Source organism: Hippocampus zosterae, chromosome 6 (genome assembly GCF_025434085.1).
Source record: "Hippocampus zosterae strain Florida chromosome 6, ASM2543408v3, whole genome shotgun sequence".
Taxonomy (NCBI): Eukaryota; Metazoa; Chordata; class Actinopteri; order Syngnathiformes; family Syngnathidae; genus Hippocampus; species Hippocampus zosterae.
Genome location: NC_067456.1, coordinates 3,157,462 through 3,167,340, shown reverse-complemented (window position 1 = coordinate 3,167,340; position 9,879 = coordinate 3,157,462). Strand labels below are relative to the sequence as shown.

General features: G+C 41.8%; 1 protein-coding gene across 1 annotated transcript; it reads left to right on the top strand.

Annotated features, from left to right (window-relative positions):
• Nucleotides 1–967: 967 nt before the first annotated feature.
• Nucleotides 968–9,385, top strand: naaladl1 (N-acetylated alpha-linked acidic dipeptidase like 1). Its single transcript, XM_052067705.1, has 19 exons — nucleotides 968–1,167; nucleotides 1,902–2,074; nucleotides 2,143–2,264; nucleotides 2,744–2,863; nucleotides 4,155–4,347; nucleotides 4,540–4,633; nucleotides 4,862–4,966; nucleotides 5,714–5,799; nucleotides 5,882–6,001; nucleotides 6,075–6,160; nucleotides 6,232–6,295; nucleotides 6,386–6,453; nucleotides 7,181–7,272; nucleotides 7,432–7,525; nucleotides 7,625–7,706; nucleotides 8,245–8,418; nucleotides 8,523–8,610; nucleotides 8,721–8,807; nucleotides 9,162–9,385. The coding sequence occupies exons 1-19, from the start codon at nucleotides 968–970 to the stop codon at nucleotides 9,337–9,339; spliced, it is 2,226 nt and encodes a 741-aa protein (XP_051923665.1). The 3' UTR covers nucleotides 9,340–9,385.
• The last annotated feature ends 494 nt before the right edge of the window (nucleotides 9,386–9,879 follow it).

Here is a 9,879-nt window from a genome sequence, read left to right as displayed (position 1 = left end):
AATAGAATATATTTTGATATTTATGTGGAAATTGCTTTTACATTGTTCTCGAAATTACAGTCGGGTTTCATCTTTAGCAAATTGGACAAAAAAAGTTTAGATTCGATAAAAAGCAGTAGATATTTTAGGTTACGACGTCGCTTGGAACGTGCAAATATGAAATGTGACTTGGAGACATAAAAGCATTCTGTTACTCAACGACATGTACCTTTTCAGGAAACAATACCATTTATTATTTTATATCCATTGGTGTAAGCATCTCATAATAAAATATCTCATAAAGGACACCATTGATCCTCGAGCTGGAAGAATTTAATTATAAGATGGTTTGCCATTTAATTAGTTTTTTTAATGTATGTTGTGCAATACCATTACTTACCACAAGAGAGGAGCATCGTTCTGGTAAAAATGGCCATACAGTATATACATTTAAACTCTCACCTGTGAAATGAATTGACAAAGATGAAAGCAAAGGGCATTCTCATTATGAAAATAGTTTTATGACTCTTGTTCTTCATTTTATTTTGTTTATGGAAATGTGTTTTTCAACTTTTGCTTGAATTATTTTGTTCATTTCTCATTTTTGTTTTCATTCTTTTCTTGATTAAAAAAACAAAAAACAAAAATAAGAGATTCACATCATACAAGGTGTCAACAAAGTATTTTCATAATCTCCTCTGCACTTTCCACTAATGGTGCCCAAGGAGAGGAGTATTAAATGAGGCAAAACTGAATAAAAATAAAAGCCCAGGCGCAAATGCCAACACACTGACGTATACACGGAAGGATAAAGTCCATCACATCTTTAAAGACCAGCCCAACTGTCATCGTGAGCATGTGGGCCAGTGTCATCAGGTCACTGCTGTTGAACGGATCAGCTGGGACGATGCAAATATTTTCTCTGGGGTATTTTTAATCAGCATTCATCGCCAAGAGCTCAATTAAGTTGAGCCAATTAAAAAACAACATGATAAAGACAGTGGTGACTGGACTTTTGTGCGCTGCAGCTGCGCTAACTGCCGGAATCCTGATTGGACACTACGGCATCGACAAAAGTAGCGACTCCGCGCCGTCCTGGGTGAAGGATGTGTCCAAGGATGTGGATGAGAACTTGCTCGAGGAGCTTTTGTCCCAGGTGGACAACAACCGCATTCAGGAAAACCTCAGGTGAGTTCGCGGTGACGCAACTTGGAGAAATTTGAACACTTCTTGCCATTGTTCCGATATAACAAATCAAAATCAGGCAAGGTGAAGATAAACTACGGCCGCCACGCAAATAAAATTGAGATCCTCATGCTTGCCGATATTGCCCATCGAGGTATTCGGTAAAGGCTTTAACCCAGGGGTGTCCAAACTTTTTGCCAAGGGGGCCAGATTTTATGTGGTAAAATGTGGGGGGGCCGACCTTGGCTAACATTCTTTACATTGAACAACAATATTGTTCAACGAATTTTAGTAAGCCAGTCTGTTTCACATTTCCATTTTTAATTTCAACAATCTTAAGAATTTCTTTTGGTTCATTTGAAACAGGAATTTGAAATATGACATATCAGTCAATATAAACACGGAGTGATGTCTTGTTAACTCGTGAGTGATGCCCTCTAGTGTCTAAATGCTATTACTCATTTAGTGAATGCTATTACTCATTTAGCCAATAGAGGGAAGCAGTACTCTATGAAACATCACTCACCAGTCTACGAGACCTCAGTCAATGCAACACGTGTTCCATTGCGCCCAACCTGCGGGCCAGACGGCACTGATTTTATGACAGGGGCCGAGGGCCGGATGAAATTCGACCGCGGGCCGGATTTGGCCCGCGGGCCGGACTTTGGACATGTCTGCTTTAACCCATAATAGGAAATTCATCTGGGGAAAAAAAATGATTGTGTTCTACTCTACAGGGAGTTGAGCAAAACTCCTCACATGGCCACCACAGTCGGAGACGAGCAAACGGTGCAGTTGATGCTGAACAGATGGAGGGATCCAGAAACGGGTCTGGACCGGGTGTGGAGGGAGGAATACATGGTCTACCTGTCCTTTCCTGATCCCGACAAGCCCAATAAAGTCACTGTTGGTAAGCTATCATCAAAACCAAACGACAACCTCGCGATAGTATCTCATTTCATCCTTCTTTTTTTCCAGTGAACGCGTCCAATGCCGTGCTGCACACGGTCAGGGAGAAAGAGAAGGCTTACACTGCGGACCAGGAGGATCCTGCTGTGGTTCAATCCTATGCTGCGTATTCTCCTGCAGGGCAAGTACAGGTAACAACTGATCAAAATATGTTCAACATTTCAGCGACACACAGTGAGAGCTTGCAAATTGTCAAAAACTGAGCAGAAGTAAAACGGCGATAACAGTAAAGTCTCAAGGTCACTTGAGCCTTGGTTAAATGTTTAGCTCGTATAAAACGAGGCAAATAAAAATTCCAAGGAGACCAGTAATACTGTCATTGACGTGATAACCTAATTTGAACTATCGCACATTCGGAAGTGATAAGCTTTGGACAGATCATATCAGTTGATGTGATGAAAATGCAAGGATGGAACGTGAACATTATTCTGCATTGTCATTGTTATGATAGTCCAGCAACAAGCTGAATCAAATTGTCTGTTACGCGCACCCCTCATGTCAAGTATTCCAATTACAGTAGCATTGCAGGTAAAAGCACATGGTTCTGAGACTTTGAAATTGTTATTGAATCACATTTCTTTCCCCCCCCCCCCCCCCACTTCCTTCTAAGGGCAAACTTGTTTACGCCAACTACGGATCAGCATATGACTACTGGCTGCTGAACCAGACAATGAACCTCAAAGACACTATCGCCATCACAAAATACGGTGGCACTGGGAGAGCAGACAAAGTGAGTGGCGCTAGTTTACCGTATTTTGTTTTACTGGAAACCTGTTTTTACAAGAGTAAAGTGGCTAATTAGCATTACTGTTCAATAAAATCCAAAAACATATATGTACATATACATATACAGAGAGAAAGAGACACACATATACACACACATATACTGTATATCAATGTGTGTCAGAGTGTGTAGTACTGAATTCAAACTCGCAGTTAGTCAACATTCCTGTCAACTTTTCGGAGCGCCAACCTGTATAAACTACCAAAAAAAATCCGTATGAAGAGCAAAAAAATCCTTAAAAAATAGTAGACGAGCACCGTTCTGGGCAAAAGCAAATGGATATACCTGTCAGAGGGGGGAAAAAAAACAAAAAACAGAAATTTTCAGAATCCGTATGATTTGTGCGATACGGCCATATACGTAAGATTCATCACAAAATCCGTATGAACTATGGCTAAACCGTATGAGTTGACAGGTATAACCTGTATAAACTAACAAAAAAATCCGTATAAGAGCAAAAAATCCTTATAACATACCCAAGCACTTTATGTCAAAATAACGGCACAGAAAAAAACCCCCACAAAATTTTCAATGATATTTATTGTAGATCTCCATAATACAATGTCTGGTTAATGTCTAATCATCATTCCACTTAATGGCGTTACTGTGTTCAGAGTTGTATTCCGAAAATGAAAGCATTCGAGTAGACGAGCACCGTTCTGGGCAAAAGCAAACGGAACTACCTGTCAGGGGGGGAAAAAAAAACAAAAAACGGAAATTTTCAGAATCCGTATGATTTGTGCGATACGGCCTTATACGTAAGATTCATCACAAAATCCGTATGAACTATGGCTAAACCGTATGAGTTGACAGGTATAACCTGTATAAACTACCAAAAAAATCCGTATAAAGAGCAAAAAATCCTTATAACATACCCAAGCATTTTATGTCAAAATAACGGCACAGAAAAACCCCCACAAAATTTTCAATGATATTTATTGTAGATCGCCATAATTCAATGTCTGGTTAATGTCTAATCATCATTCTACTCAGTGGCATTACTGCGTTCAGAGTTGTATTCCGCAAATGAAAGCATTCGAGTAGACGGAACTACCTGTAAGGGGGCGGGGAAAAAACAAAAAACGGAAATTTTCAGAATCCGTATGATTTGTCCGATACGGCCATATACGTAAGATTCACCGCAAAATCCGTATGAGCTATCTAAACCGTATGAGTTGACAGGTATGAGTCAATCAATGAGTGTTTCCCTACAAGTCCTTCAACATGTGTCGTCCAGGCCATCAACGCGGCTCCCTACGGTATCAGCGGCGTGCTCGTCTACACGGACCCATTGGACATGAACGACGGCTTCATGTCGGATAACAACGAGACATATCCGCATTCTTGGTACATGCCCCCTTCGGGCACGGAGAGAGGCGCGTTTTCCTCGATTTATGGCGATCCGCTCACTCCATATTTGGCTGCCAAAGGTAAGCCAGGTGGAAAGTTACATATGAGGTAGTAACACAATACGCTATTGTGTCTTTTTATTGGTTGTGTTTTATTATTCTTCTTTGTCCTGCTACGGAACCATGTGATTTTTACAACAAGCCACATTAAAAAGCTCACAAAGATAAACCATTTCAAAAGGATGTTCACACCACTCTACCGCCATTTTACAGAAAAAACGTACAGAATTCCAGAGGAGAAGATCACTGGGATTCCTCCCATTCCCATTCAACCCATCGGCTATGAAGATGCCTACACGTTAATCTGGTTTGTGTTGAGGTTTCCTGTCAAGATAAACATCAAACAAACAGGATTATGAAGAGAATCCGTACTGTATTTCAAACCACCACACAAGTTTGCACTCCGCTCACTTAATGCTAACACACAATGTAGCACACTAGCATGGAACGGATTCAACCTGAATCTCAAGGAAGCACTGCATGTTCTTTTTGAATGTTTTCAAAACTTTTTAGAAGTTTACATTGGATGTTTCAGTGAGCTGGGTGGAGGACAAGCTCCAGTGGAGTGGCAAGGAGCTTTTAACTGCACATATAACGTTGGCGGTCCGGGCTTTCGACCCTCTTCTGCTTTCAACAACAGGTACGCGGATTTACAAGAGCCCTATTTGGCAAGAGCTGCTTCTTTTTTCCTGAAATATTTTTTTTCCAGGACGTTTTATTATTAAATGTTGTATATGAAGTTTTGCCATAACAGCAACATATACATTACATAAATCATGGCCAAAAGTTTCTCAGGAATTTTTTTTCCAATCATTTCAATATTGAAGCAACGTCAAATACGGCGAAACATCAAATTAGCGTACTGGCCAAACCTCCAACCCTAAATGTATATAATATAAGTAAAATATATTTTTAAAAAAAACAACCTACTCCAAGAATCTAAGGTGGCTCCCAACAAATTTTCTTGTGATAAAATTACCGTATTTTCCGCACGATAAGGCACTTGGGAGTATAAGGTGCACCTTCAATCACTGGCCCCTTTCAAAACAGTTTTCATATGTAGGGCGCACCGCATTATCAGGTGCATAGAATAGAAGTTAAAATCGTGGCTGTGGTTGCATTATGCATCCACTAGATGGAGCTATGCGGAAGAGAATACAATACAATACACTACAGCTTTATCTATATAGAGCTTTCACAACCGCTGCAGTTATAACAGAGCACTTTACAGAACATTTTAAATAAGTATATTGATCGATATATAACGTGCATCGGCTTATAAGGCGCAATGTTGACATTTGGAAAAAAATTGAAAGCTTTCAGGTGCGCCTTTAGTGCGGAAAATACGATACCTGAAAAACTACACTACAAATGTCCTGTTTTGTAGTGACGTGAAGCTGGCCGTATTCAACAATGGCCAGTTGAAGAACTCCTCCAATGTGATGGGAGTCATCAGGGGCAGCGTGGAACCCGGTGAGGCCACGAACCACCCCACTCGTTTTTATGGATAGCGGCAAGGAATCCCTGGTGCGTAATTGTCCGTCTTTCTCCACAGACAGATACGTGATCTACGGCAACCACAGGGACAGTTGGGTTCACGGCGCCATCGACCCGGGCAGCGGGACGTCCGTCATGCTGGAGCTGACTCGTGTGCTCGGCAAGGCGCTCAAGCAAGGTGAGGAGGAAGCTTGAAAAGTCGTCTTTTCAGTTGAATTCTGAGCAGAAGCTTTTGTTCATTTGCGCCGCAGGCAAATGGAGGCCTCGTCGGTCCATTATATTTGCGAGCTGGGGGGCAGAGGAGTTTGGTCTCATTGGGTCCAGTGAATACACTGAGGTAATGATTTGACTCATACTGGACCAAATGGAAGCAAATCTAAAAAAAAAAAAAATCGGTTTGTTTTACAGCAATATCTCACCAAGCTCAGCGAACGCACGGTGGCTTATATCAACGTGGATGTTGCCGTTCAAGGTAAGAATCTTCCCGCTTGAGTGCAAATAAAATTGGCACGTTGCAATGTTAGCTCACTCGCATTGTTATCTTTTTCCCCCCCATCCTCAGGCAACGCTTCTCTCCAAGCATCAGGAATGCCATCGCTACAGAACGTCATCTTCAAAGCCGCCAAGCAGGTCAGAGCTCGCTCGCAGGTCAACTGGGCATAGCAAAGTGCCCGAGTTCAAGAAAAAAAAAAAAAAAGACACCACAGTCTAGTGCAGGCATGTCCAAATTCCGGCCCGGGGGCCAAATCCGGCCCGCGGTCGAATTTCATCCGGCCCTCGGCCCCTGTCATAAAATCAGTGCCGTCTGGCCCGCAGGTTGGGCGCAATGGAACACGTGTTGCATTGACTGAGGTCTCGTAGACTGGCGAGTGATGTTTCATAGAGTACTGCTTCCCTCTAGTGGCTAAATGAGTAATAGCATTCACTAAATGAGTAATAGCATTTAGACACTAGAGGGCATCACTCACGAGTTAACAAGACATCACTCCGTGTTTATATTGACTGGTAGGTTTTGTGACTATTGAAAAGTCATGGTGATACATTTTATGTTTCAAATCAATCAATTTGCACTCAGGAGACTTCAGTTTAAGAAAAAGTCAAGTGAATAAGCAGTTGCATGTGATATACCTGTTTCAAATGAACCAAAAGAAATTCTTAAGATTGTTGAAATTAAAATAAAAATGGAAATGTTAAACAGACTGGCTTACTAAAATTTGTTGAACAATATTGTTGTTCAATGTCAGCCAAGGTCGGCCCCCCGACATTTTACCACATAAAATCTGGCCCCCTTGGCAAAAAGTTTGGACACCCCTGGTCTAGTGGTTTTGACTGATCAAAGTGTGTGTGTGTCGGACAGGTCAAGGCTCCTGGAATGGATTCGATGTCTGTGTATGACAAGTGGATCCGCTATGCGAATAGGACAAGCCCGGTCTATGGACCCATTCCCAGGTGTTGCACTTTACTTTCAAACATACCGTATTACAAAACAGAAATTTGTACAGGAGTCACTTTTTTTTCCCCGCAAAGGTGACGCATGATGTATTTTCTGTACAGTATTTTTAAAATGTATTATCACAGGTTAATGTATTGTCTGTGTTTCTGCATCAGTTTTGGGTACTTGACAGGAGCCGGAAGCGATTACGCCCCTTTCGTGCACTACCTTGGAATCACTTCCTTGGATATTTCATACACTTTTGACAGGGTATGGAAAATGATTCAAGAAATTAAATTAGCTATCTATCGATGTCATCGAGCCCGATAGAATTTAAATATTTCCGGTTCTCAATTATTTTCTTCCCAGACTAAAACAAGATCTCGGATTTACCCGGCGTATCACACTGCATATGACACATTCGACTACTCCGCCAAGTTTATTGATCCTGGTGAGTGAACCTCATTCATGTATTGTCCTTCATGTAACACAAACGCACAATTTAATGCGATGAGCTCCCTGCAGATTTGTGACAAAGGCCTACAAGGCACTGAGCGACGCAAGAATTGCCGCACATTGTGGCCGAATGATGGCCTGTAGTTGTGCTGCAGTTCTTAATTATAATAATTCTAATTTATAAATATCACTGTACTGTGAAAAACTTTTTTTTTTATTTTTGTCATTTTAAAATTTTTGTACATTAATGGGGTGCCTGAGTTTTGGACATCCCATTAACGTAACCAAAAAAAAAAATAGACATGTTTTTCACTGTTCAGCGATGATATATACCTGTAGATGATAAAGCGAAGCATGGAGAGTCCCGGTCACGGAAACACAAGCATGCCTTCACTGAATGGACTCAGCCTTTTATTTGAGCGCCGGGTGTCCGGGTCTATTTTTCTCGGTTTTGTCCAGTTCAGTCGTGTTCTGCCGTTTTCAGTCGGTGTGGGGCAGGCCTAACAAGTCAATATGCCCCACGCCCCTCTCAGGGTTCTACATCCACCAGGCCGTCGGCAAAACCGCCGGGAGCGTCCTGGTGCGACTGGCCGACAGTCTGGTGTTGCCGTTAAACTGCAGCGACTACGCGGAGAGTCTTGAGGACTACCTTAGCGTGGCTTTGCTGATTTATGAAGACCAGCTCCTTGCTCACAATATCTCCATGGGTAAGGAATTTCATGCCCCACACGGCCAATCCAAAATTCGTGTCAAGTTCTCAAAAGGCCGTTTTCATCAAAATTGTTGAAATGGCACTTCTGTCTCTTTCTAGAACCAATCAAACGTGCAGTGGCCAACTTCCGCAGTGCAGCTTCCAACTTAGACAAAGTCATTCGAAGCTCAGATCTGGCAAATGAAACGTAATACTGTACTCATATACGCACATACCCCCCCCCCCCCCACACACACACACACATACATGCTCTCCCCCACATGCAAAGGCAACACTTATTTCCGTTTCTTCTTTCAGGCCACTGAAGGTACGAAAGATTAATGACCAGCTCATGCTGCTGGACCGAGCGTTTTTGAACCCCGTGGGGTCCCCAAGTAAATTCAGGTAAGGAAGGAAGGAAAGAAGGAAGGCAGACTCGATGATTGAGGGATCTTGATTTGAGAGCCCCCAATGAGCCCAACATGCATGATGCATGTTTTGGGAATTTGGGAGGAAGCCCTCAAGATCTCAATCGAAATCACAAGCGTCATTACATTGCTTTTTTGTTTTTTTTTTTACGGGGTGCTGAAGGAAAATAAATACTCCTGTGGTGCTTGGTATTTGTACTTAAATCCAACAAATTCCATGATTTTGGATTCCAGCTCATCGACAAACAAAAAAAAAAACAACTAAGGCTGATATTGTCATTTAGTGCACCATCACTCTTATTTTCAATGCATTCTCATTTGTTTATGACAGACACGTCATCTGGGCGCCACTCGAAGTCACCATGAACACCTTCCCCGGTTTGAGCGACACTTACGTCCAAGCTATGTCCTCGGGAACACCCGCCGCCTGGTCCCAAGTGCATCTCCTCGTGTCAGTCATGAGCCAGGCCATTGACGGTGCCGCCCAGATGCTGCTTGATGTCATATAGATCACAACAGACTGTCAAGAAACAAGCACTTCCTGTATAAAAATGCCCCCCAAATTTTTTTTGAGGGATTGTTTAGTTTTTTTTTTATGTGAAGATTTTTTTTTTATCAAAACACATTTGATGATGATTATTATTGCTAATGGTTACATGAATAAGTATGCACCAGGATCCCCTCAAATCTAAATAAATACAATCAAGAAGACGCACATTTTTGAAGCCGTTCTCAACCCTTCAAGCCGCAGTACTATTTGCCATTCTTGGTGGAAGATAAATAATACATGCTTGCAATAATACATTGTGACATCTGTCTATGCGTTGCGCCGCCTTTCTTATTCAAAAGGAATAGCTTATGCCAGGGGTGTCCAAACTTTTTGCCAAGGGGGCCAGATTTTATGTGGTAAAATGTCGGGGGGCCGACCTTGGCTGACATTCTTTACATTGAACAACAATATTGTTCAACAAATTTTAGTAAGCCAGTCTGTTTCACATTTCCATTTTTATTTTAATTTCAACAATCTTAAGAATTTCTTTTGGTTCATT